Consider the following 25960-nt stretch of genomic DNA (forward strand, 5'->3'; position numbering starts at 1 on the left):
TATCGATCCTGGCCTTTATTGCGACGCGCTCCCCATTCCAATAAACAGCATCAGTAGTAGCGTCCACAAAACACACGCGCCAAGCGCAACGGCGACATGACAATGCGCAGGTTGTCCGGGTACAGTACTGGAAGGAGGCTCGGGGGTTTGGTCCCGCGACGACAGAGCTCGGCGGCGGCTGCCAAAAGACTCCAAATCCAGCCCGCTATATTTACATGCAATTGTTTGCAAAAAACAATGTCATTTCTATCCTAGTAGGTACATCTCTTCGTGAAGAAAACCTGTTCCCGCCCCTCCAATAAATATGTCTGCATTCAATGCTATCTATATACATGGACTATACATTGTTGTACATACATTGTCGTATTGTGTGTTTATTGCAGTCAGATGCATGGAGGTTGTGAGGAAATGCGTTGTTGTTTTGCGGCTACTGGGTTGTTTTTTTTGCTCGTCGGCCTTCAAAAACGTCGTTTTGCTCATCGCTAAATGATCGCAAGTAAGCGAAGCGAAGGTATGAATGGAAGAAGTGGGCAGAAAGAGCGAGCGTCCGTATTCAAGTATCAAGTGTGAATTCCGCTCACGATAAACTCGGCATGGAAACTGGAGTTCACAGCATTCCATTTCAAATACTTTTCAAATGTCAACTTACGGATCCTTAATCATCAAAATAAATGCAACGGAGGCACCCGTTTGAAGTGAAACGCGCTAGCTAGCGCTTACACGCTAGCTAGCGCTTACACGCTCGCGATGGCAGCGACAAGCTCGAGATGCAAAGCAAAAGGCTGCCGGACGCTTTTTGGGAAAACGTCCTCGGGTGGTTTTTGTCCATCCGAAAAGTCTTTTTACTGGGCTAAGCTAAAGCCAGCCGTGGCTGCATATTTCCCCATCATTTTTTTTTCTTTTTCAGGAGGACTGAACTTATTCTGCTCCCTTTTTCTCTCCTTTGTCCTTTTTGACTTTTAAAAATAACATCCGCCAATCGTCATAAAGCTCAAAGAAGGGAAGGACCATCAAGGGGTTCAGAACATTCCGGTCACAACATAACTTTCTAAAAATAAAAATAGACTAATTCATCGCTAATTTGCATCCCAGTAAATCGTAAATTTGATTCGCGGTTAGTTAAAAAAGAAATGTCGTATGCCGGGTGTACGCATTTGAGTACGCTTTAGCCTTTAGCTGCTAAAATGCTAGCAACACGCTAAAATGTTCACGTGTGAGTAAAGCACAAGAATAGTTACGGCACGCGTTTGTGTCGTGCGTTGCTGCTGGTCACAATTATCACTGAGCGAAGCTAAGGTTAAGCTAGCTGTGTGTGTGTGTGTCTCCAGTTTGGCAGATTTGGCTCTTTTTGCTTTCATACAAAATAACGGCCATTTGGTTTGTTCCCGATGTGAAATTCTTTTGAAGCATAGTAAAGCGCGCGTGTTCGAAAACGTTTGCAAAAATGTGTCTGTGACGATTGACAAAAACGTGCGTTGGGTTCATTGAAGACTTCAAATGGTCGGCGGACACTTTGGCAAACCTGCCGCACGTTTGCTTCGTGCCTCTGATGTTTCGTGAAAATGTCTACGTTAACGATGGAAATGCTGGTCTTTGATGTTTAGAAAAATGTCTACTTTAGTTTGGTTGGGGACTAAATTGTCTTTAAAAAAAAAAAAAAAAAAAAGGAAAAAACAAAAGAAGCTTGCTAGGGTCATTGAAGACGAAGCTGCCATTGATGTCAAAAGGTGTGTCCTTTTGGAATAAATATCTGTGAAAACAGGCCCGTTTGCTTTGCTCAAGACTGAATTGTCTTTGATGTTGGACAACAATGCGTTCGCTTAATTTGTCTTGTTTGCTTTGTTGCGGACAAACATGGCCGATGTTGTCCAATGACCCCCCCCCCCGGAAAAAAAAACAACAAAAAACCCATTTGGCATTGTCCAACCCCTTCGACAGAAACACACACACGCTTCATTTGTCAAAGACTTTCTTGTCTTCGATTTTTGAGAAAGCGCTCGAGTTTGGGCAAAGACTAAAATGTCTTTGATTTTCAACCGTGTGAAGTTCATCGATGGCAAAATTAACCTTTCATTTCCAGTCGAGAACCTTTGTTATTTATTGTTATTTAAAGCTAAAACACAAGTTGTTTGATGAGTTGAAGTCAAAGACTGATTTGTCTTTCGGGGTCTTTGATTTGCTCGGTTGATAAGGGACGACAATTCTGCATGCGAGCGTTCCGGAAGGGGTTTTTTTTTTGTTGGTTTTGTTTGGTGTCGTTGGAACGTTTCCATTTGGGAAAAATACAAAAAAAAAAAAATCAAGATCCCTCGAAATCCTCGCGCCCTTTTTGAAATAACCGCTCGGCTTCCTACGTACGACGGCTCCGTAACTCGAGATAAAGTGAACCAGCACCTCTTTGTTTGTGTCTTTGATGAAAACGTTGTCGTCGTCCTCGGCGTGAGAAGACGCGGAAGGACGAGGCCGCCGCGCCTGCGTAGTCCCGTGAAAAGACGGCGCCGCTCTCATCTCTCTACTTCCGAGGAGGCGGCGGGCCGCCGGCCGTCGGCGAAGCCGCCGCGTCCCGACCGCCGTTTCCCGACCGCGGCGGCGTCGTCCCTCGGGCTCCTGCGGGGCGCCGGTGCGGTTTTGCCGACCGCTCTCGATCGAGCGGCGTCTTGCCGTCGCTTCCCGCCGTCGCCCTGCGGCTCGTTGCCGTTTTTGGGCGGTTTCCCGCCGTTCGGCCGTTGTTGACGCGTGGCGTTGGCCATCAGCGTCTCCAACAACTGCGAGGCGGAACCGAAGCGTACGTGGTCCTCGGGTTGAGCGGTAAGAGCGCCGCCGCCGCCGCACGACTCGCAGCAGAGTTTGTTGTAGCCGGGGATGGAGCAGTAGCGAGCCAGGACCTCCATTTGGCAGAAGATGGACTTGTCTCCGTGGCAGGGCTCGTCTGAAAAGCAAAGTCAAAAGCATCGGAGAGAGCAGGGGCGGATGGAGAAGCGGCAGCTTGACGCCCGGCGAGCCCGCCGACACGATTGGAAAAATGAAATTCCAATCAGACACACCAGTCGGATGCGCGCCGTTTTTCTTCAAAGCGATTCGTTTCGAGGCCGGCCGAGATATGCGAGGGCGCGGAGAAGAAAAGAAAAAGCAAGGCACGGGCGGGACCGGCTCGCGGGGCAAAAACGGGGAGGGCCCGCCTCCAAAAGCATGAAAACAAGCGTTCCGCCTTCCGAACGTCAATTGACGCCCCGCATGCGAAGTGAAGTTGACGTTAGTGCGCGGCCACCGGACGGAGTAAAAAAAAAAAAAAGAAGACTACCTGCGGTCGGCCGGGCGTTTAGCATGCACTCGCCGTGACTTTGAAGCGAATGTGGGCGGCGCGAAGGCGGCTCCTCACCGTGGCACGGTCCGGGCCGGCACACGCGCACGTTCTCCGGCTTGTCCCCGCCGCACTGCTCTCCCGTCCGGCAGCCGACCAGTCGCCTCTCCGTCCCCTCGCCGCAGCTGACGGAGCACTGCGCGAGCGGCCGACATCGCTCGCTCAGCCCGAGTTTGAGCGGGCGACGCCCGCGAGCATCCGCGACTCAAACAAGACCCAAGCCGCAACCAAAACGGTCAGCCAAGTTACAAGAGTTTTGCCCTTCACACCCCACCCCCCCCCCCCTTCAACCTAATTGAGCCCCAAGTCGAGAAGATGAAGATGTTTTTGGCCACTCTCCGGCGCTTCATGGAATCAATTCAGCTTTTTTTTTTTTGTTTGTTTTCTTGATTTGGATTGTCCACATTCTTACTCGTTTGTAACAGTTTAGGGCTCAACGCTTTCCCGCCCGAAAATACACTTGAGGGCAATATCGGAGGGAAGCGGCGGGCGCGCCCGGGTTACCTCGGACCAGGCCCCCGTCCTCCAGTGCGAGGGGCAGGCCAGCCGGTTGCAGGGCCGGCGGGCGTCGGGCCGCTCGCCGGCGCAGTACTTGCCGTGCACGGAGCGGTCGGCGGCGGCGGCGGCGCCGTCGCGCGGCGGCCGGACGCAGCGCACCGTGCGCATTTGGAAGCCCAGGCTGCCGCAGGAGCGCGTGCAGTGCTCCCACTCCTCCGACACCCACCTGCGGGGAAAAAGGGGCAGGCTGAGCGCGATGCCATGCGGCTGCCGCTCGTACTTTGATGACTTGCGCCCGGACGACGGCCGCGACCCCAGCACTGCGGCCGCTACCAATGCTAACGCGTTAGCACGATGAGAAGTGCCGTGATTACGACTCCGATCGGGTTTCGAGTCAAACGACGACCACCGCTAATACAATCCAAAGTACAGACGACAGCGATGACCGCTACGACTCTTCTCAATCCCGCCGTGTACGTGCGGTGCGACAAGCCATATGGGGTGGGGTCATAGGTCAAATGAAAGGCCTCCAGGAGGACTTTTGCTCTGGTCAAGCCGCCCCGGTGCGAGGATGCAATGAGGGCCCCCCCCCCCCCAAGGGATTTCACGAAGGGTTCCCGCGCGGGTGCGCCACACTCACTGGGCTTGCGCGCAGTCCTGCGGGTTGCACATGCGGCGGATGGGCTTGGGCTTCTTGCCGACGTCACAGTAGCCCCCGTGGACCATCTTGGCGTCCCCTTTCTTGCGACAACCGTACCTGGTGTACTGGTAGCCTGCGCTCACCGGGAGACAAAAGGAAGCGGCTCTCCTCCGGCTCTCGCCTTCTCTGGCGACGGCTCGCTCACCTCCGGCGCAGGGCTTGGAGCAAGGGGACCAACTCTTGAGCGCCCACTCGTACGCGTCCTCCCGGATGACGTCGTTGTTGTTGACGGGCACCGAGTCTTCGTGGATGACGTACTTGTAGGTCAGAGTGGAGCGCGTTTCGTTGTCCTTGGGGATGATCTGGCGGACGGCGAGAGGCAAAGCGAAAACACACGTCGGCGATACCCGCGCCCACGCGGGAGACACCTTCGGCCTTTCGGTTCGCCGAGGGAGCCGCCCCTTGTTTTTTTTTCTTCACGTGACAATAAAAGCGTCCGGCGTCCGTTGTCCCGTCAAAGCGTTTCTTTTCGAATTGCCGCCTCAACGAAATCCCGACCTCGATGGCGCCCGTCGGCGGTCGAAAGGAACGCAAAGCCAACGTCGAGTCAAACGGAAAGCCCGCGCGAAAGGCCGAGGCGTCGCGCCCGTCGCCTTGGCGGCGCGAGGCCGGCTCCGACGTCACCGCGTCCGGCACTTGAAATGGGGCGCCCCCTTGCTCTCTGGGGTGGCGCCACACGTGACAAAAATGATTCCGCCCTGCGGATTTTCAAGAAACGTCGCTGGAAATTCAATCCCATCGCCGGCGACGCCACGGTGTCGAGAGGAGTCGGACGAGGCGGCTCGGGCGAGAGCCTTTTCCGTCGACGCCGCCACGAATCGCAGATTTTTTCGGGAAGCCCGCGCGCAGCCGGCACGCCGCCGCAAAGGCCGACAAGAAAGTTCAAGCGCGCGCCGCCGGCGTCACGCGGCCGTGCCAAAGCGCTCGGGGGGGCCCCCCGAAATGAGGGCCGCCGCGTTGGCCTCAAATGACTTTTGCCGGTCGGAAACAAATGTCTCGCGGAATCGACCCGGCGACGCGGCGTTTGCTCGGCCTATGTGGCGACGCGCCCGAAAAGTCCCGAGAAGCCGCGCCCGGCCGGGGCGTCCGCCTTTTTGGTCGGGAACAAGTCTCGGTTCCCGGCCGGGTCCGGCGACGGGCGCCTTTGGCGGAGGAACGGCGAACTTTGAAATGCGCGAGGTGGACGGAGTCCTTCTTACCAGAACGGCCACGGGGTCGCGCAGCGGTCCGTCGGTGTGCAGCGTTTCCACGTCTTCCTCGACGCTGTAGTGCCACTCCACGCCCAAATCGATGAAGCTCCTGGACCTGAGCTCCTCCCCTTTGCCGTTGAGGATGTAGCGGCCCGTCGCCTGGTTCTTGATGGCTGCGACGGCGGCCGTTTGCCATCAAGCGAGGAAAAATCAATCCCGACGCCGGGCGACGCGGATGAGCTCGAACGGAGCGGTTCGCCTTCTCCAAAGCGCGACATATGCTGCCAATCTGATGCAAACGTGGGGCACATATGCGCTTCGGAGATATATTGATATCAAGAGCGCGCGACGGCCGGCGCCGACGGTCGTCCGCCGATCGGCCGGCGACCGGAAAGGCTCGGCCCAAAACGTGAAACGGAGGCGCCGCCCGCCGCGGCCCCAGACAGAGAGCGTCATCTGCCGCCGCCCGATTTCTTTTGGGCGTCCCGTCATCGGTCCCCCGCCTGCCGGAGAGGCGGGCGCGAGAGCCGCGCCATCTTTTGGCTTTCCGATGCTCAAATGGGACGCTCGAGAAGCGCCTTCAAACATGTCTCGGTGCTTTGCTTGCGTGACATCGCACTTACCAAGAATTTGAGGGGAGGCCTCATGTTCTTGGACGATGACATGTCTGGCTCCGGGAGGAATGAGAAACATCTTAAGGGAGCCTTTGGCGTCGGCGCAGAGGGCAGAAGCAAAAGAGGAAAAAAGAGAGACGGGAGACGCGTGAGACGGGCAGAATCGACGGCTCGACGGGGGGGGGGTGGACATCCCGCACGCTTTGCTCTACGAAGCTGGCCCGGGAGGAGGAGAAGCCGGCTTTTTCATCGGCACGTGCGGGACGCCGCTCAAGGATGCTCCACTTAGGTTGCTGCGGAGAACTCATTGGGGGGGGGGGGCATACGAATTTGGCTTTGCCAATGCAGGACCCTCAATGTTCTCGCTTTGGCAGAAGTCTGTGCTAAATAGTCGACTGCAGTGCGAATGAAAACCGAGCGACGACAAAGAGCAAAACAAAGCCGGCACCCGTCGAGTCGACTCGCGGGCAGCAAAGGCCGGCGGGGATGTCCGCGGCTCTTCCAAAGCTCCCGGCACTCACCCAGGACATTTCTAAACTCCTCGCTCTCATTTAAAAAGACATTGCGAGCTCCTTTGGGCAAGGAGAAGCCTCCTCCGGTTCTGCCTTTTGGAACAAAACAAAGCCGTTAGTTGCTTTGCGGGTGGGACGCGCGCGTGCGCCGCCGTGAGCTCCCGACAAAACGCAAACATCAAGTTCGTCCGAGAGTACGTGCGCTTGCGAAAAGGGCAAGTTGGCGCGAAGGATCGACACCACGGTCGCCTTTTCAAAGGCTCCTCCCGGCGCTCCGGATTGCTTTTTTTTCACTCCCCCCAAAATATGCAAGACGGACCGGGAAACGGTTGGGGTTTTTTTTTTTTCCAGTTGCCCCTCTGCTGGGGGCAAGCGCTCGATGGCGATCGAGGCGATCGTGGGGCTCAACTCAACCACGGGTGTCAAAGTCAAGGCCCGGGGGCCAGATCTGGCCCGCCGCATCATTTTAATTTTCAGATGTCAACTTCCTTGCTAAAGTCTGAAGCAAAATGTGAACAATCCAAGATTCTGGACCGCCGCTTCTTGACTTGCGGTGTCAAAAGTCGTCGTCGCTCGCCGCGTATGTAATACTGTACGTCCGGCTGGTTCGACGTTGACGCGGTTTCACCAAATCCACCGTCGTAAGGGAAACCAAAATGACTTTGACAGCCCCGAACCGAACAGAACGCGGCGAGACGTTTGCCAACGGACACGCTTACGCTCGACTCGGATTCGAGAGGAGCCGGCGAAAAAAGGCTCGGCGGCTTACCGGCCTTCCTGGGGGTCCGGGTGAAGCTTCCTTTGACGGTGCGGCAGTGGGAGTTGTCGCCTCCGCAGACGCCGCACTTGTCCTCCGCTTTGCTGGAGCCCATTTCTCGGTCGCAGCCCACTTTCTGAAGAGCCCGACGGGAGAGAAAACCTTCTTAGCTCGGTCGGCGGTGGGACTTTGGTCCCGAAGGCGCGACGGGGGGCCTTACCGCGCACTCGCCGCGAATGCAGACGCTGTAGGCGTCCTTGTAGGAGCAGGGCGTGCCGTCGTGCGCCAGCTGCTTCATGTAGGCCACGTCGCCCGTTTCCTTGGACCGGCAGTGCAGGTGGCACCTCCTGTTGGCTGCGACGCGAGCCGGCGAGGTGAGTCGCTTTGCCGTCGGGGGGGCTCGGGTTCCGTCGGGCAAAGGCGCCGCGCCCGAGGACAAGCGGCGCGACCGCCCTCGCGCCACTCGGCACGTCGTCATTCGCTTGACTTTGGACGAGGTGCGGCAAGGGACGGCCGCCCATTTGACCCTCGTCGGCGTGTGATTGAGGAGGCCGTGAACGCCCCCCCCCCCCCCCCCCGCGGATTCTCTCAAGTGGGCTTGTGCATTTCCATTCATTCACGATCATCAATCGCGCTTTGTGCCTGTTGTTATCTTGCAAAGCAGCGCGAGCGGGAGAGCCCCCCCCCCCGCCCCCCTCCCCCGACTCACCGTCCGGATGCTCGTAGGGCAGCCAGTGGTGCTTGGCGCTTTGGAACTCAAAGTGGGGGTTGCGCAGGTGACACTGTTGCGCTCGGAAGTCCTCAAAGTGCTTGGGGCAGTCGGCCGTGTTGCAAAGCTGATACTCGAAGTTGACGCCCGGGCAGTCCTGGCCGCCGTTGATGGGACTGGAGGCAGGGGGGGGGGGACATTTTGGCAGTTAGCTTGCGCGGCTGGCCGAGGCCTTTCAGCTCCTTCAAGCGACGCCCATATGCTCCCTCGCTTTTGTTCTATCCCAAGAGAGCTATGACGCTACCTTGGGCTTCCCCCCTCCCCCCATACGGAATGTTTGTCAACCTTTTCTTTGACCGTCTTTCGGGCTACCGTGCCGGCTTGAAATCGAACGGCGCGAGAAAAGCCCGCGCGGCGAGAAGAAGAGGCGCAAGAAAGAGTCGGCGCGAACGGGCGAGTTGTTTGCGGGGGGGGGGGGCGCCGCCTAAATGCAAGAAGAAGAGGCAAAGGCGGTAGTTACGCGGGGCGGTCGCACTGGCGCGTGCGCAGGCGAACGCCGGTGCCGCAGGAGCGCGAGCAGGAGCCGTGTTTAGTCCAGGAGCCCCAGGCGCCGTCTTGCTTCACCTGACTGGGGTTCTTCCACATGCAGTGACCCTTGTAGCACCACTGGAACCGCGGGAAACAAAAAACAAAGACGTTAAAAAAACTAACATAGACAGAAAGGCGGCCGATTTGCTCGCGTGAACATTTGAGGAATGGAAAGAGAGCGCGGTCGGCCCGACCCGACCCGTTTTGCACGCGTGCGAGGCACCGACGTCAAGTGGACGGCACCTACTTTGCCGGGAGCGCATTGGGTGCCGTCGAGGGGCGGGCCCTTCTTGGTCTTGCAGAAGTAAGGGTTGTCGGGGTGACTGCACCACAGCTGCTTACACGGGTCGAACGTGCGGAACTGAAAGACAGCGAAGAAAAGCGGCTTTGCGTCCCGTTGCGGATTTGGCGGCGGGCGGCGAGCCGTCGGCACGCCCGCCGCCTATTTGTCCGCGACGACGCCCGCTACATCTCGCCGCTGCGCTCCGGCTGTCCGCTCCTCGCCCGAGTATTCCGTGCCGTGCCGTGCCGCCGCTGTCTTTTTGAAAGCGCTACTCGTGTACTATTGCCGAGTGTTACGTTTTTCCCCGTCTCCTTGTTAATATTCCAGTATTTGCCTCATGGTTTTCCTTGCCGTTTTTTGTCGCCGTCGCGTTATATCATTTCCCGCTGTTCGTTATTTACCGGCGTATTCCGTTTTCAATTAGACGGCGGGCCCAAGAGAGGCGAGCGGCACTCTCGCAAGGCCTCCTTCAAAGTATCCGTCGCCTCGGCGCCGTCCGGCCGGCGCGGGAAAAGAGCAAATGTCGCCTCGCGGCCATCCGGCGCCCTCGTTGGCGCGCTTGAGCAACTCGCCGTTGTTTCCGTCAGCGATGGCGACGACAAAAGGATTTGGCTTTGTTTTTTCTTCTTTCCCTCCCCCCACGACGACAACAAAAACGGCGCTCCGATGATGAAATCATGACGAGAGGAAGTGCAAGATTGGAAACGCGAGTTCATTCGATGGAGAAAAGAGACGTTTGCCTTTCAGGCATTTCGAACCCATTCAAAGGTTCCGACGACACGGCCGGCGCCCGTCTCCTTCTTCGCGGCGCAAATGAGCCGGCGCGCGCGGGGCGAGGGGGGCCGGCCCTCCCCCGCGCGCGCGCGCGCGCGCTCGCCACGCGCCGCCCCGAGGACGTCCGCGCGCCGCGTCGGCCGAGGCGCGCCCTCACCGAAGTGCAGATCTTGTAGCCCACGCCGAAGTCAAAGCGGCACTGCTCGTCCATGGAGTAGTCGATGCCGGGCAGCTCGGGAAGCCGCGGCCAGTCCTGCTTGAAGGGGTCGTCCAGCAGGCAGTCGTACGTGCTGGCGGAGCGAGCAAACGTTCAGCGGCGGACGCCGAGCTCACGAATGACAACGCGCGGGGCGGATGGAAAAAGGTCAAATGTTGAAACGTGACCGAGAAGCTGTGCCGCTCCGGCGGAGGAATTTTTCGGGGGTTTGTTTTCAAAGCGGAACGAGTGACCGTTAGTCAGCGAGACCGAAAATCCACCGCGAGGGGCGAGGCCGGGCAACTCGATTTCCCGCAGCCTTCGTACACGAGGCGACTCCCCGTGCTTAGCGCAAGCACGGTTTTCGGGCCCCCCCCCGTTCCCCCGTTCCTCAGGAGCCCTCCGTAGCCTCCCTACGCGCCGGCGTTTGGTAAAAGAAGACAACGGCCGAGGAGGGAGGGGGCCCCGACTTACTGGATGTAGCGCTTGAGTTCTTGCCCGCTGCACATGGACCAGTGGTAGCGGTGGAAGGCCGCCTGCACCAGAGGAGCCATGACGCTGCCCATGGCGGTCTCGTCGCCGCAGCGGTTGCCTTGCCCGTCGTGCTCCATGCCCAACCTGCGCACACGCGACATTAAAAAAAAAAAAAAAAAAAAAGACACGGGCAAGCGCGGATCGGGATCGGATCTGGCCGCGCACTCTTTTTTGAATCGAGAGAGAGAGACGCGGGACTTACACGTGGCCCGTCTCGTGAGCCACCACAAAGGCGGAGGAGAAGCCGTCTTCGTGGTTGAGGGTGCAGCTCCGGACCGGGTGGCACATTCCCGTCACGGGGGCGTAACCTCGAGGGAACGGAGGGCAAAGGGGGACGCCGGTCAGGCGGCCGCCGGCGAATCCCGGGAAGCCGCGAAAGCTTCCCTCGCGATCGGCGGTCCAGGCGCGGCGGAAGGAGAAGGAAGCCGGACGAGGCCGCTCACCTTGCATGCCGGTGGGGCCGAAGCCTTGGCGAGTCAGGAAGACGGCGTGGTCGTGGTGCTCGGCGTCGCCCTTCCGCTGGCCGAAGGCCCAGCGGCAGACGTTTTCCAAGCTGCGAGACGGGTTGCCTCTTTCGATCAGGCTGATGGACTGACGGGAAAGACGGCGAGGCCTTGACTCCAGCCGGCCCAAAAATGGGCCGCCGCTCCAAAAGGCCGAGGCGCCGACGCGGATCGACTTTCCCAGAGGATCCGGCGGCGTACCCAGAGCGACTTGGACTTTGGCCGCGGGATAAGCCCGAACTTCGCTTGCCGAATTTGTCGCTCCCTTTCATCGGAGCGAGCGAGCGAGCGAGTCAGTCGGTTTACGGCGGAGGCTCACCTTGGCGTAGCCCAGCATGATCATCCTGACCAGGACCACGTTGATATGGACCCCCAGGGACTCGTCGTGGTAAATCTCGTTGACCTGAGCGGGAGAAAAGCATCAAGAAGCTCCATTGATTTCTTTGGCTGCGGGACGCTTCGTGTTGACCCGGATCGACTTGTCGCGGGGGAGTGACAATTTGACGGCGCCTCGACTACGCCTTCTCAAAAAGGACGTGACCTCGACCTACTCGCAACAAGCGTCAATCAACGTTCGGGAAGCGAGAACGCTCCTTGCCGAGGGGGTCCTCGCATTCTTTGCCATTCCGGCTCGATGCGGGTCTCCGCCGTCGTATTTGACGCTTGCGCTTTTTCAACGGGCGACGAGGGCGGACGGTCGCCGGTCGCACACTTTGACCCTCCGAGTCTCGCCGAGAAAGAAGCGGGGGGGCGGCCAACGGAGGGATCCGCCGGATGCGCCTTTCAGCAAAAGTGGTGGAAGGGGGGGGGGGCATTTATTTCAATGGCGCTCTTGCTTCTGAGAGTCCCTGAGACAATTACAACTGAGGGCAGATGGAGGCTCGAGTGGAAATGAATTCATGATACACCATCAGCGAGAGAGCGAGCGAGCGATGGTGGCGCATTATGAACATGACGCCGCCATCGGAAGCGAGTCGGCTGAATTCATTCAGGCTGAAAAGACGGCCTCCCGTGTAGGCTCAACCCCCCCCCCCCCCCCCGACTAATTGAATGACAAATTCAAATGCAGGTGCGATGGCGGGGCCGGATGCGGGCTTTTCGCTCTTCCTCCGCAGGGTGCCTCCCAGTCTGCGCGCTGGCTCTCCACGCTTTTTCTTTTTTTTTTTCTCCCCATAACGCGGTCACGCGCCAGCTCGACACTGACCGATTGCGTCTCAAATCGTCTTTCCCCATGGAAATGCCACCGATGCGGAGCCGGCTTCTCAAAAAGACCAAAAAAAAAAGAAAGACCTCCCGTGGAGAAGAACGACGGCGTTTCCGAACGAGGCGGCCTCCCGAGTCTCGACGCGTGCGCCCAAAGCCATTCGGCCACCGCGCGCGTGTATCTCGGGACCCTGAAAAAAGCGGCCGGGGGGCGAGGGGCTCGGCGAAGGCTCCCGTCATCATCGGCACTCTTGTTGCCGGGGAACGAGCGTGCGAATCGCGGCGCCGAAGCATCGCGCCGTCACCGTGGCAACCCTCATTCGGGGAAGACGACGTCGACGTCCGTCGTCGGCCTCCGGCTCCGGCCCGTGAAATGCGATCGCGGGCGTCGCGAAACACAAAAGGCGCACCGACGTGAAATGAGTCAACGGAACTCCTTCCGGGACTATCTTTCTATCCGGCGCCGCATCGGAATCTGGCTTTCGAGTCGGGCCGCGTCGGACGCACTTCTCGAGGAAACTTACGATGTTCATGAGCGTCAGGAGGTAATTCTGCACGTGTTCCTTCCCGTGGAATCGAACCACCGAGTCGTCCGCTCCCAGCAGGATTTCGATGTTGTAGTCGTTCCGGCCGGCGTCGCGGCGCCGGCGCCGCCGCCGGACCGTCTCGTTGAGCCGCCTCGCGAGCGTATCGAGAGTCCCGGGAACGTCCGGCCACTGCGCTTCTGACGGGAGAGAAGAAAAAAAAACAAGAGTTTGGATTCTCGGGGCCCGGCGAGAATCCGGCGCCCCCAACTGGTTAGGATGGCCTTGAAGAGGCGCCACCACGCACGCCACCCTTGGAACGAGAGTCGGCGGCTCAACATCTGCCCGCGTGTCACAAATCGGAGTGAAACGACTTGATCCGAGCGTCACGGAAAAACAGATGGCGCAATATTTCCGTGGCACTTTTGGCCTTTGAGAAGAAGTCACTTCGCTCGTCATCAAAGGCAAAAGATCAACGGGTGACGCCCGTCCCGCAGATCCACATAGCCGACCGGGGACAACTGCGGGGGCCCTTTTTCTTTTGGCGAGAGCCGCGCCCCCCCCCCCCAGAGATGCTCCCCTCCGCAGACAGCGCCAGCGATTGAGGCGCGGAGGCGAGCTAAAATCAACAGCCGCGTCGGCTCCGACAGGCCGAGGATTGTGGGTCGCATTCCTGCCCCGTGCCGCTCCCGCCGTCACACTGGCATTCTTGTGCGCGTTCCCCCCCCACACCCCGATTCACCGCCACCCTGGAGAGTCAACAGGCGGCTTCAAAGGCACAGGACTCGCCCCTCAGTAGCGCCGCTTGAAGACCGCCAGTGTGCTCGGGCTCCCCGGAGACGGATGAGGAGGGGGGGGGGGGCTGGCCGGGGCTCGCACGTGGCACAGCCGGGCTAAAAAACGCCAGCAAAGTCGGCGACGGGCCGTCGTAGAAATCTACCGGGCGCCGTCGCCGACAAACGCTCATCGAGTCATGTCGCCGAATGCGTCCAAAACGAAAAGAAATTGTTCATTGTTAACGGCTAAGGAAGTCAAGGTCACGTCAAGCGCGCGGGCGAGACGGCGAGCTCCTCCGAGGCGCCGCAAAACAAGAAGCGGGAGCGTTTCACGCAGATGGAAGGCGGCGCCGCCTTTCCCGTCCGGGGGCCATATTGACCATCGGAGGGAGGGCTTCTCTTCCGGCGCCGCTCCTCTGCTCTTTTCTTTGAGAGCGAGCGCTCGCCGTCGCTTTGGGGGGGGGGGGGGTTGGGTTTCCTTCCATCCTGCCGTACGGGCCACCTCGGCGATCCCGCGCGCACGCCATAGCCGACATCGAGCGGCACGCGCATTTGTTGTTTCTTTGCAGTGAGACAAAGGCTTGACAAGAACGGTGATTTGGATAATTGCAGCAGCAAGCCGAGCGCGTCGCTTCCCCCGCTGAGCCCACGGCGGAGAGAAAAAAAAAAATGCTTGAGCGGGCAATTTGTGCGCCGCCGGCGGTGGCTCCACACCAGCTTTTGTGGGGGGACGGGGGGGGGGGGCAATTTCATGTGCTCTGGCCCTAAACCGACTAAACGAGCTACCAAATTGAAGCCAGCTCTCAGCCCCCCCCCACAGAGCCACACGCTCCTAATGAGCGCGGCACTTTGGGGCTGTTTGGCTTCCAAACACTTGTGGATGCAAAAACATGGCGCTACTGCTAAAAGGCGATCCAAAGCCACGAGTTGTCGATTGTGAGATTGCTACGGCGGAGCGGCACCGGACGGAAGCGCTCGCCCAAGGAAGAAGAAGCCCCCTAACCAAGGCGGCGCTTCAATCCGGCACAAAAGCTCCTTTTCTTTCCGACGCCATCCGCTTTGATTGACTGGGATGCCGGACACTGAATACGCGACGGCAAGAAAATACATCAGCGCAGCACCCATGCGAATGTGTGCCGTGTCGACACCCCTTCTAGAGAGAGAGAGAGAGAGAGAGAGACCCCCCCCCCCATGTATATATAGATGGAGGTCAGCTGCATTCCTGACTTGTTTGCTCTTATCATTTTTTTTCTCTCTTTTCCAGCCTTCTCTGGCCGCGTGACCCGCAAAAGAAGAACTTGAAGCAGGAGATGGAAAACGTGCAAACACACACACAGACCTCTGCAGGCGAGGAGAGGGAAAAGAAAGGCTGTTCCCGAAACAAAGGGCACGACTGCTTGCACGCAAGGTCAAAGTGGACGCCGAGCGCAGCCGACTTCCATTTCTGCAAATTCAACAGCTCGGCGGAGCGGCAAAGGCGTCGGCGTCTCTCTTATGTCGCAACGAGAAGCGAGTCGCCTCGGCCGTTTCGGCGAGCGGCGACAACGGGGGGCTTTGTCGCCTCGGCCGGGCTACGCGACACGCGGCCAAACTTAGGCCTCATTCATGGACGGGGGGGCCGCCGACCGCACGTTTTGAAGAAAACGCGAGCTGCGTTTCCTTTTCGGGGAGTTCAATCCGCTCGAGCGAGCCGCATATCCGTTTCTCTCCGACGAGCGGCCCGACGTCGCGGGCGGAAAGAAAGAAAACAAACTAACGGTTTCCCGCACCGAGGCCCTCCGCAACATCACGGATCAAATTCACAAATGTCGTGACCCGCAAAGCAAAAAAGAAGAAACCGGAAACGGCGCCGCGTTTCCTCCGGCGGCAACGTCTCCGATTCGGCTGGTCTCATCCGGACGGCGTCGGTCGGTGGACAGGGTTGGCCCGCGCGCCCGAGCAGACATTCCTCAACGCACGCGTTGGCGCGTATTCGCTCCATATCTCCGCACGGAAAGCCAAACCAACGAGAGAAATAGTTTGCGCGCCGGGCCGTGTTTTGCGGGCGGCGCCATCCGCTGGTGGATTGACGCTAGGCGCCGTATCGCATCGCAACTCCCGGTGCCGCTTCTTACGACCGCTCGTGTTTCACTTGTTGGCGTTCTCAATTTTCGCGTGGAAAGGTTCCGGCGGATTCACCGGCGCGCCCTTTAGACGCCGGCTTCCTTTCCGGCCCGCCGCGCACAAACGCAAAAGGTCAGCCGAAGGCGAGCGCGTGACCCAAAGCCGGACCGCGCGGCCACCACGCGCGCCTCTCTACGGTCACCGCAACAATGCGATTTGTCTGAGCAGATGGCGGCAGAAAGAAGGAAAAAAAGCCACGCCGCCGTCATGCCACTTAGGAGAAGTGACCGCAACGATGACGCCGGCGATTCACGTGCGGCGCCTTTTCCGTTTGGCGCTCCCTCGGCTCCGAGCGGCTGATCATCCGCGGCTTTTTCCGACGGAAAGCGCGACCGGCTATTTACTCAACAGACGTGAGACGATGTGGAAAGTCTCTTTAGAAGCGGCGGAGAAAAGAAAAGCGGATCGCGGGCGCGCTCAACGTTTAGGATTTACGGCTGCTCACCGTGCAGACGGGGACAGGGAGAAATCGTGCGGTCGCGTATCTGACGGGAACGTGGGGGGGGGGGGGGGGGGAGTGTTCACAGGTGGAACCGGTTTGGGGGTGTCGGAAGTCGGCCCTCGAGGCCCGCCGTTCCCGCCCGTTTCGCGGCTCTGCCGGGAGCGACGCCACGCGGCCCATTTTTGAATGGTCGGCACGGTTGGAACGCCGCCTCGGGGCCGGCCGGCGAGACGCTCGTCCGACTCGGGCGCGCGGCGGCCGGCAGAGCCGCAAAACGGGCGGCCGGGTCAAGGGCGATAGCGCACCTCCGCACCTCATGGGCTGCGATTGCCGAAGGGGGCGGGCACGACGGGCTACTTGGCGTGTTTGGCCTAGTTCATAAACCGACGGGGGGGGGGGGGGGGGGGGTTCTCTTGGGAATTCCCAGAATTGCGAGCGGAGCGTCGTGGCAACTTGATGACTTTTCATTCCGCTGGTTGCGCTTCCCGTCTTGTCATTTCAAGATGCCGATTGCACATGTTTGTGAATGCAACATCAAAGGAATGCGCTCACGTAGGCGAGTACAATACCGTGAATATGAGCCTTTTTTTTTTGAACGCATGAGATCCAACCGTACGGTGGATAGCGGACGGCGTAACTCACAAAAGGGTGAGGAAGGTCAATGTGGACGTCGCAGCGTGTCCAATTCCGACCGTCGGCGGCCTCATCGTCGCCGCGCGATCAAGAAAAAAGAGGAAGCGAGTCGCCTCCGCCACGGCGCGCCTCGACCGACATCCGGGCCGGCGTCATCCCCGCCGGCCGCCGCGCTGTTTGCTTAGCTCGCCGCACGGCGAGCCGCGCGTTTGTTCGACGGGCAAACACGAGATGCCGCGTGGCCGTTTGGCTTCGTGCGATACCGGCGGAATGCGCCGCGCAACCGAGCGAGGAATAAGACTCCGCTTTCGCGAGACGCGTGGAATTCCCACTGCATACAAAGTGCTGTGCGTGGAGCGATAGAACATGCACAATAAACAGTAAGACAAATCGGTAATAAAGGCGGTAGAAAGCACCAAACGGTAAAACCGAGAACAAATCCAAGTCATGCCGAGTCGAATGCCGAAGAATACAAGAAGACGAGTGAAGAGGTGGATACGGACAAAGCGGATCGATTTGTTTTCCTCGCGCCCCTCCGACGTGTTTTGAAAACGCTGAAATGTCTAGAAAGTAGACTCGAGTGCCGGGGAGGGGGCGGGTACGTCAGTTGTCGTGAGATTTGAAACAAGCTAGCAATAGCATTAGCTACAGACCGACTCCGTCTTAAGAAGCGCTTTCCGAAACCGGCGGAAGGGCCCCCTGGTCTCGGTGGCACAAAGGAAGCCACGAGACTTTTGGTGCGCGCGCCACTCTGGAACGATATGAGCAAATCCTATTTGCTTGTTCAATGAGCTACGCCTGCGCACAGAGCACACGCAGAGCACGCGCAGCCATACGAGATGTACACATGGCGATTGCTTCTTTGGATCCGGGGGGCGGCCGGCGGGGGCGCCGGCCGACGCCTCGGACAGCGTGTTTTTCCGCCCGTTTCGGCTCAATGGCGCAAAGACGACTTGATGGAAGATCAAGCGATTAGCGGGCGGCGGCGTCGTACGGAGCGCGGCGGCGAGGGGCGGACGCCTCCTACCTGGCGCGCCGTGGGACGGGCCCCGCCGCACGGCCGACCGGCGGTAGACCACGTGGACTCTGCCCCGCTCCTCCAGCTCCCGGGCGCCCCTCTCCAGAGGTTCGATGAAATACTCCTCCGCGTCCGTCCGGATCATGCCGGCCTGCGGCGCACAATGACTCGGTGAGCAACGAGGAAGCCGCGAAAACCGCAAAGTGTCGCCGCTCTCCGCCGTTGTAAAAGTCAAATGAACCATCGACAACGTGTCTCCCCCCCCCCCAAAAAATAATAATAATAAAAATACACGCGAGAAAAAATGGCCTCCGCTGTTCATCATCACAGATGGTGGGGGGGGTTCTGGAAGGATCGCTCTCTGGTCTTTTGCTCTTATCGGGTCACAATGCCACACCGTAGCGGCTAATGGTTAGGCCGCGTGCCGATGGAGTCCCCCGTCTCACGTTGGGGTAGCGCGGCCACGTCTTGAAGCGCTTTGCTTCAAGACGTGGCCGCCGGACGCTCAAGTCGGCTCTCGCGCGCACGTGCGGGTTGTCGACGTGACCATTTGCCCGCCCACGTTGGCTTCCCTCGGCTATTTTGGGAAACGCGCCGGAGGGAGGTTTCGCACTCCGGAGTGGAGAAGAAGAAGAGCAAAAAAAAAAGGGAGATGCGCGGCGCACTCCTGCGAGGCGGCGGATGAAAAGGGCAGCCGGCGATGACGACGGCTGGCCAAGCAAACGCGCCTTTGAACAAGAGCGCGGGTGAAAGGTGCCACTGTCCCGCCTGCTAGCGGGCCCTCCGAGAGCTTTTTTGCACCGAAAGGGGCCGTTTGGCACTAGCGGCAGCCCTCGGGCTGAATGCCGCCCGTTGTCGCTGGCGGGGGGCGGCGCCGTCCGCTCGGCCCGGCCCGACAAGCCGCGGCTCGGAAAGTCACGGCACACGGGAGGCTTCATCCTTTTTTTTTTTGTTGCCGTTTGGGGCCCAGCGAGTCTCTCCGTCAAACACCTGCCGTTGCCTCTCCCCGTAGCGCGGCGGTGTCCAAAGTGGGTCCTCGGGGGGGGGGCATCCCGCCCGCTTTCGGGCTCTCCCGGGATTCAAGTCATCGGGATGCTCCGAACGCCGCCCGAGGAGCAGCTCATCCGACTCGGGCGCGTCGCCGAAGGCCTCGTTCTCCCATCGCCAACCACGTCCCATTGATCCGACTCATCTGAAAACGGATGGAGATTTGACGACGGTTTCCTCTTCGAGTCTTCCTCTCGAAGGTCGGGAGGAAAGTGACCAGCTTGCGTACGAATGGAGTTAGCAAGGTGGCCTGGGGAGTTGGTTCCTTGGTTGGCTAGCTAGCTAGCCGGTTTCTTTCTTTGTGAGCTGGTCTTTTCTTCACGGGCTAGCTCGCTTATTTGTTTGTTTGTTTGTTTGGCCGTTAGCCGTTTCGTGAGTCGGGAGGTCACCGCGGTCTTCCGTTTGTCGGGAGCCGGTTCATCCGTTCGCGCCTCGGCCGCTTTGCTAGCCAGCCGCTCCGTCCGTCGCTCGGGCGATCGGCCCGGCGGTCGCCGAGCTCTTTGGTCCGTTTGCGTGCGTGTGTGAAGGAAGGAGGCCGTTCGATCGTTTGCCGTTTGTTGACTCGCCGGCGAGTTTGTTTGCCTTCGACGTGTCCGCGCGACCGTTCGCGCGTCGGCGACGTGACTCGCTCGTCGCCCATTTGAAGTTTGGCCACATTTTCAGAACAACCGCGGGGGAGAAGTCGGAAGCGCCATCGCTCCAGACTTCGGCAAACGAGGCGCTTGATTTTGCGGCGCGGCAAAGCCTCAGCGCTCACGAGTTGGCTCGCGGCGAAGGGAGAGCCGAGAAAAGCGGCCGTCCGGAAACGCAGCCGGACGTCTCGCCGGACACCGCGACGAGCGAAGGCGGCGCCGGTTTACGCGAGGGGGCCGCAGACGTGAACTCTGAGGCCGAAGCGTTGAAGGAGACGCGCAGCTCGGCCGCATTCCTGACTCGTTTGCTCTTATCATTTTCTTTTTTTCACTTTTCCAGCCATGCGCGGCCAACTCCGGCCACGTGACCCACAAAGGAAGAAGTACGAGCACAAACGAGTTCTTATTGACTCCGGTAATAAAGTATCGCAGCAAACGAGGGGACCGGATTATACACAAAAAAAAAAAAACGGCTTTTGAAGGGTGACTTTTGGGGAGGGGCTGAGGGCTGCGTGTTATTCGACGATAAATCCAAAGCAATTTCCCCACTGAACTCGTTTTGGGCCTTTGGCGTCCAGATGACGGCTGATTTTTCATTTCATTCCAGGCTGCCATTTTGGTGGGGGGGCCTTCCGCTTCGACTTAAGCACGGCGCGGGCCTGTCAAAAAAAGCGGCCGCGCTGGCGTGATGGCCGGCCACCGCCGGAGCGGGCGGTGGCCATCCGTTTGCGCGCTCACGTTGCAAAGCGTTTCTCTTGCGCCAAACTCACCAAAAGCGTCGGCGGGCTCGACGCCAAAACTCACGCGGCCGCTTTTGCGCTTCATTCGCAAGGCCGTGCGCTCGGCGGGGGAAATGGCGGCCGTGCCCGCCGCGCCTCATCATCGGCGCCACGATATCGACCGCAACCGTCCCGCCCGACTTTCGGGGCCCGAAAAAATGGCAGCGGCCGTCGCCCAACGACTCCCGACCCACAAAAGCAAAGAGTTCAGCACTCGACGCCTTGCGAATTCCCATTCGAGAGCAGGCACTCGACAGCCGGCCCGCCCGTGGCCCCCGCCCCGCCGACACACACACACACAGTCTAGCGCGATGTTCGCGAGGCGGCGGACGCAGCAACGCTGGCGGCAAATAACCCAAGTGGCGGGCAAAGCGGCGCTGCGTCCCGCCGGGCTCTCATAAAGCGCCTTGCTTCTCCACAGGCCGTCATTTGAAAAGCAGCAAACGGGGCATTTTGCGCGCAGCACCGGCCCGCTTGCCCCCCCCCCCCCCCCCACTCGCCCAGCGCCACCCAGCACGCGCGCGCTCCCACCCACCGATTGACCGCGTCCTCCGGCCCGCTTCAAAGAAAATCGCGGGCGATGGCAGACGCGCTTTTGGATACTCGGCCCCACGTTTTGCTGCGCGACGCCCCGGTGGTCTTTTTGATTTCACGCAGACGCGCCGGGAGAACCGAGCGGCCCGGCGACATAGCCCAGGTTGATTTCCGCTTCGGCGGCGCGCGTACGGTGCGAACGCGTGGCATTCTGCCGTCTCAGAGGCGGCATCGAGTCACGCGCGCGCAGAAAAGCGGATCGTAATCGTCGGATGATCGGCTTTTGCGGGAATTGCGACGTGCCGGCGAGTCATCCTTTTACCGAGGAGGACGCCGTCGTGATTCTGCGTCTCCTCCGAGCTCTCGGAAGAGACGTCGTTTAATTGAGGCCGCGGATGGCAAGTGGGCAAGTGGCACGGCGAATGGCGGAGATGGATTCCAAACACCATTTCGTCGGCGTGTTTGCGGCCGCCGGCGCAAAGAAGGACACGCGAGGGCAAACGCGGCAAATGGCGGCGGGGAAGGTGCGAGACCAATTTCACGGCTGCTTTCAAAAGGCAGGAAGAGGCCCGGGCTCTCGGTTGGAGCGGCGCCTCGGGCTTTCCCGCCGGCTTCGCAAACACCCTCGCGCGGCAGATCGGCCGGCGCATCCCGGCGGCGGCTCGGGATCAAAACCGAAGCGCCGGCGGCGGCGGCGGCGCGACCTTGACCGACCGGCGCTTCGCCTTTTGGAGTGCGGAGGCGCGGCCAAGCGAGCTCACGGAAGAGCGGCGCCGCAAGCGGAAGCCTTCTTTCTTGGCAAGAACGCGGTCCTCGCGTCTCGGCGCGCCGCGGGGCTTCATCCTGCGTCCGCGCAACAAGAATGAAGCCGGCGCGTTCATCCGCTCGCATCTCCCGCCCCCGCCATTTTGGCCTTTCCCGCCATCGGCGAACATCACCCCTGCTGATGTTCGATTTGCGCGAAAAGAAGGCTAAGCCATCAGGTTATTCTTCCTTCCGAGGAAAACAAACTCCCGCTGTTGCACTTTTGCCAGAAAAAAAAAGACCTCTTCCTATCGATGCGACACCTTGCGCAAACTGCCACCGTTTGATTTCAAACAACATCACGCACACTCAAAAGGAGGAAACTTTGTTTTCGTACCGTCGCCAAGGTGAACCCAAACTCTGTACCGAATGGGCATACCCTGAACATGCGCCCCCCCCCCTACCTCAGGATCTCCAAATGGAATCCCGGGCGTGGGCGTGACTCATTCCCTAAATACCACGCGGGTGTTTTATGAGGGGTGACGGGGAGGTCCGGTTGGCCCGACGGCACAAAAGGCCACTCCTGTTTTATGTTGGGAAGCGGCTCGCGGGGGCCTCGCCCGATTAACGGCCCCTCGAGCGTAACAAACGGTCGGTATAAACGGCCTCCCGAGAACAATGGCCCGTAAAAACGCTGACGTCAAGAGAAGGCCCCGTTTGATAAGGTCGCCCGCCGGCGCACTTACCAGGCCGTCGCAGTTGCTCATGGCGACCGAGGCCCCGGGGACGTCGGCGATGTCGCCCACGAAGGCGCAGTCCGTCTCGAGCGAGCTTATCCTCCCGCCGCCCGCCGCGCCCGAGTCCCGCTCGTCGTGCCATTCCACCGTGGCCCCCGGGGCCACCAGCCGGCGGTTGGGCCGCAGTCGCAGATGGAACTCCTCGCCGAAGGCGCTGATGTTGAAGAAGAGCCGATCCGACGGCGGCGGCGCGGCGGACGCCTCCCTCCTGACTCGCCGCTCGTGGCTGGCCGACAGCAGGTGGGACAGGAAGCGGCCGTGGGCGTCGCTGCTGAAGGGGGTGACCAGGCCGTATTCCTTCAGACGGCGCGTCAGGGCGTCTGCAACACAAGTCGCATATCAAAAAGAACCCGACCGGGTCCGCGGACCCCGATGCGGGCCTTGCCACTGCGCCAAACCACCTACGACATCGGCCCCGGCGGCGTCGCGGTATTCCCGACGGAACTCGAAAAGCGAGGCGCTCTCGCCCCGCTTTTGCCGGCGACCCTCTCGGGAAAAGCGGTTCCTCCCCGGCGCAGCTTATCCCGTTATCGAAAGGGTTCGATTCACCCCCGAAGCCGCTTTGACCGAGCAACGCGAAATTGGTCAACAAACAAGAAAAGGAAGACGACGCGGGAAGTCCGCCATTTTGGTCGTCGGCCGACAATTTTAGGCTCGGTTCGGCCAATTCCGGGGCTCCGTAAACGGCAACGCCCGCCGGAGAAGTTGTCCCACCGCTCCAAAATTGGACTCGGGCAGAGCGAGCGACAGAAGGACGAGGCTCAGTTGCCAGTTTTGGCCCTTGCCTGTGGCGAGAAGGTGGCGGCGCACTTGAAATAAAGCCCGAAATGGGAAGGCACTCACAAAAACGGGCGGGGCGGAAAGGAGAACGCAAAGGCCTATCTGGACACCTCGTAATTACGCGGGAGGTCCGGCCATTCAAAGGGCGTCTTTGCTGAAGCCGAAATGACACGTCCGGAGGAACGACAAGCCCGTTCCAAGCAAAAACGCTTTCGTATTTTAGCCATCTTTTGTTTGACTTGGGGCGGGGGGGTAACTCCAACGCGGATGCAACTTTTGCGATAAATGACATGGGCGAGGCAGCAGCGGATGGCAAACGCACGTCTGCCAAGATGAAAGGAGATGCGAACGCGCGCGCGTGTTCCGACAACGCCGACGATGGGCCGAGCGGCCGAGGCCGGGAGCTCGCTCGTCGGGCGCGCTCGTGCGCGGACACGCTCGTTTGCGACATTAGCGCTGGCCGAAAAGAAAGCAAAAATCACGGGAAGAACCGCACACTGCGCGGAAGCGAGACGCGCAGAGGTCACGTCGACCCGATGAGAGCCGCAAGGGGGAAATTTGCACCGTGGATGCAGGAAATGAAAAAATAGCACGGGCGGACAAGAACAAACACGGCTTTGTTTGCAGTTTTCTGCCGCTTTTCCACAGAGAAGCCGTAAAAGCCGGGCCGCGTGGAATGCGGCGTTTGGAAGGACGAGCAGTTTTACGTTGTTCAATCAGAAGCGCACGACAATATATATTACGCGCGCACAATTTATACCGGTTAACTTCTTCTTAGGCGAATAAAAGCGTGTGAAGATATGGTTTTAAAAATGTCATTCTATTTGCCATGGCCGATGCGGTGAAAAAGAAAGACTTGGCAGCTTGACCGCAGTTTGACCCACGCGCCGCCTCTTTCCTACAGCTCATTGTCGGCAGCCATGTTTTTCTTGTTGTCGTCGTTTGTTTTGCTTTGTTTCTGCACCGCCAGAAACGCGGTTTTTCAAACGACTCGACTTCTCGCCTCGCGACATACGTCGATCGCCGAGCACAGAGACGTCACTTCCCCGATGGGCATTGCTTTCCGTAGGTGTAAAAAGCAGGACGCGAGAGAAGTCGACCCATGCGGCTTCCTTGGGAAGGCGCGCTCCACCCTCAACCGGTCGCCGCTCAGTCAGCGGGGCGCGCGCCGAGACAAACGGCCATTCCCGAGCGATCCCGCGCCCGAGCCCAGGACGCTGCGGTGCCATCCGTCAATGACATGGCTCACTTTTACTTCCTCCGGTTTGTTGAAATCTGAGATGCAAGTGCTCTTTTTTTTTTTGGGGAGATTCCTTCCTCCCCATCATTTTTTTCATTGAAACTCACCTTTTCGATCATCTTCGCCAGCCTGCAAGACAAAGGGAGGGATTTCATGAAAAACCATTCAATAGTCACGAACCGGGCACATGCAATCTTGTGAAAATGACCCCCCCCCCCCCCCCCACTCCCCAAAAAGAGCCTTATTTTCGACCTTATGTAACGGGACAAAGTGTGCAGTGTCTGCGTGTGCGTGTGTGTCAACATCTCACACACTGCTAGCATTTAAGGGTGTCAAACGTGCAAGCACCCCCCCCCCCCCCTCCGGGCAGTCCTTCTAAACGTTGTTTCTTTAAAAAAAAGAGGAGACATTTGACCATCAAAAGTTGTTACCTGGGCGGCTGAAGTGGCGACGAATCCCAGCAGCACCAACAAGGCGACTGACAGCGCGGCCATCGCGAGTCTCGGCAAGCAAAACTGAAGAAATCAACAAATGGCTTGTGCCGCAGAAGCTTGCCTCCGCCTTGTCCCGGTTCTGTTTTTTTTTTCTTTTTCGCCTTTTGGTTTGTGCGAAATGACGCACGTAGTGTAGAGAGGCGAGTTGCGTCACTTTTGGGGGGGAAGGGGGGGTCACTCGGTCACTCCAAAGTTGACGCGAGTCCGCCGCCGCCGCTCACTTCTCGGCCGCCGCACAGCCGCGCCGCCAGCCCGCCTCGCCCGCTCGCTCGAGCCCCCGCCTCGCAAACCAAATAAGGCGGGCCCTCGGTGACGTCACCGCAGCCAGACCCCCGCCGTGCATGGGCGACAGCAAAAGTGGTTTCATTTCACAACTTTTTTTCCGCCGTTACTGAGACCGAGAACCTGGAAACGTGGAGAAGAGGACAAGAAAAAGCAATATGGTTGCCAATGCCCCCCCCCCTCCCCAAATATACAAATTGTGCGGGCGCTGTCCTGTCCTGCCTGTTTTGCAGCTCTGCCATGAGCAACACACCTGATTCAAATCATCAGGATGGTTCTAATGCTGCTTCAGAGGCCAAACACTGATCAACTTCCATTGTGTGCTTGCCCCGCCCCCCAAAAAAGTGGCACTCGGAAAGAATAAAAAGGCGATTCCGCCAGGATCCAGGAAGGACATTTTGCACTTTTCTAACACGGTTGAGCAGTTTGGAGCAGGCCACGTGTAGCGCTGCTCTCCAAGTGACTTCCTCCTTCCTCCTTCCTCGTTCACTGGAGCTTCAGGCCAATCGGGTCCAAGCTGCAATTGGCCAGGTGGTTCCCAGGTGCTTGCCTGAAACAATTCATGTCTACCGGACGTATTAAGCACCGCACACTGATATCACATCGCAACAATTTTGGATGGAGAGACATGTGCACCTTTCTCCCATCCAAAA

The 25960-nt window shown here is 59.1% G+C and overlaps 1 protein-coding gene across 2 annotated transcripts; it reads right to left on the reverse strand.

The window, feature by feature from the left end:
* adamts3 (ADAM metallopeptidase with thrombospondin type 1 motif, 3) lies at positions 1–25443 on the reverse strand. 2 transcript variants are annotated; one of them, XM_086110666.1, is made up of 22 exons: positions 24963–25443; positions 24639–24660; positions 22461–22831; positions 17988–18129; positions 12947–13146; positions 11539–11622; positions 11160–11307; positions 10919–11024; positions 10657–10800; positions 10144–10276; positions 9177–9290; positions 8862–9007; positions 8342–8517; positions 7853–7986; positions 7645–7768; positions 6373–6453; positions 5759–5922; positions 4705–4861; positions 4500–4632; positions 3866–4085; positions 3380–3497; positions 1–2929 (listed from the first exon to the last, which is right to left on the reverse strand). In XM_086110666.1, exons 1-22 carry the CDS (start codon positions 25023–25025, stop codon positions 2505–2507), a joined length of 3405 nt encoding a protein of 1134 aa, XP_085966792.1. In that variant the 5' UTR covers positions 25026–25443; the 3' UTR covers positions 1–2504. The 2 variants fall into 2 exon arrangements, with proteins under 2 accessions (XP_085966792.1, XP_085966793.1); XM_086110667.1 differs by lacking the exon at positions 3380–3497 and having other exon boundaries at positions 2589–2929.
* Between the last annotated feature and the right edge of the window lie 517 nt (positions 25444–25960).

The sequence above is a fragment of the Hippocampus guttulatus genome, chromosome 5 (assembly GCF_054856545.1).
Source record: "Hippocampus guttulatus isolate MCC_2025c chromosome 5, RoL_Hgut_1.0, whole genome shotgun sequence".
Taxonomy (NCBI): domain Eukaryota; kingdom Metazoa; phylum Chordata; class Actinopteri; order Syngnathiformes; family Syngnathidae; genus Hippocampus; species Hippocampus guttulatus.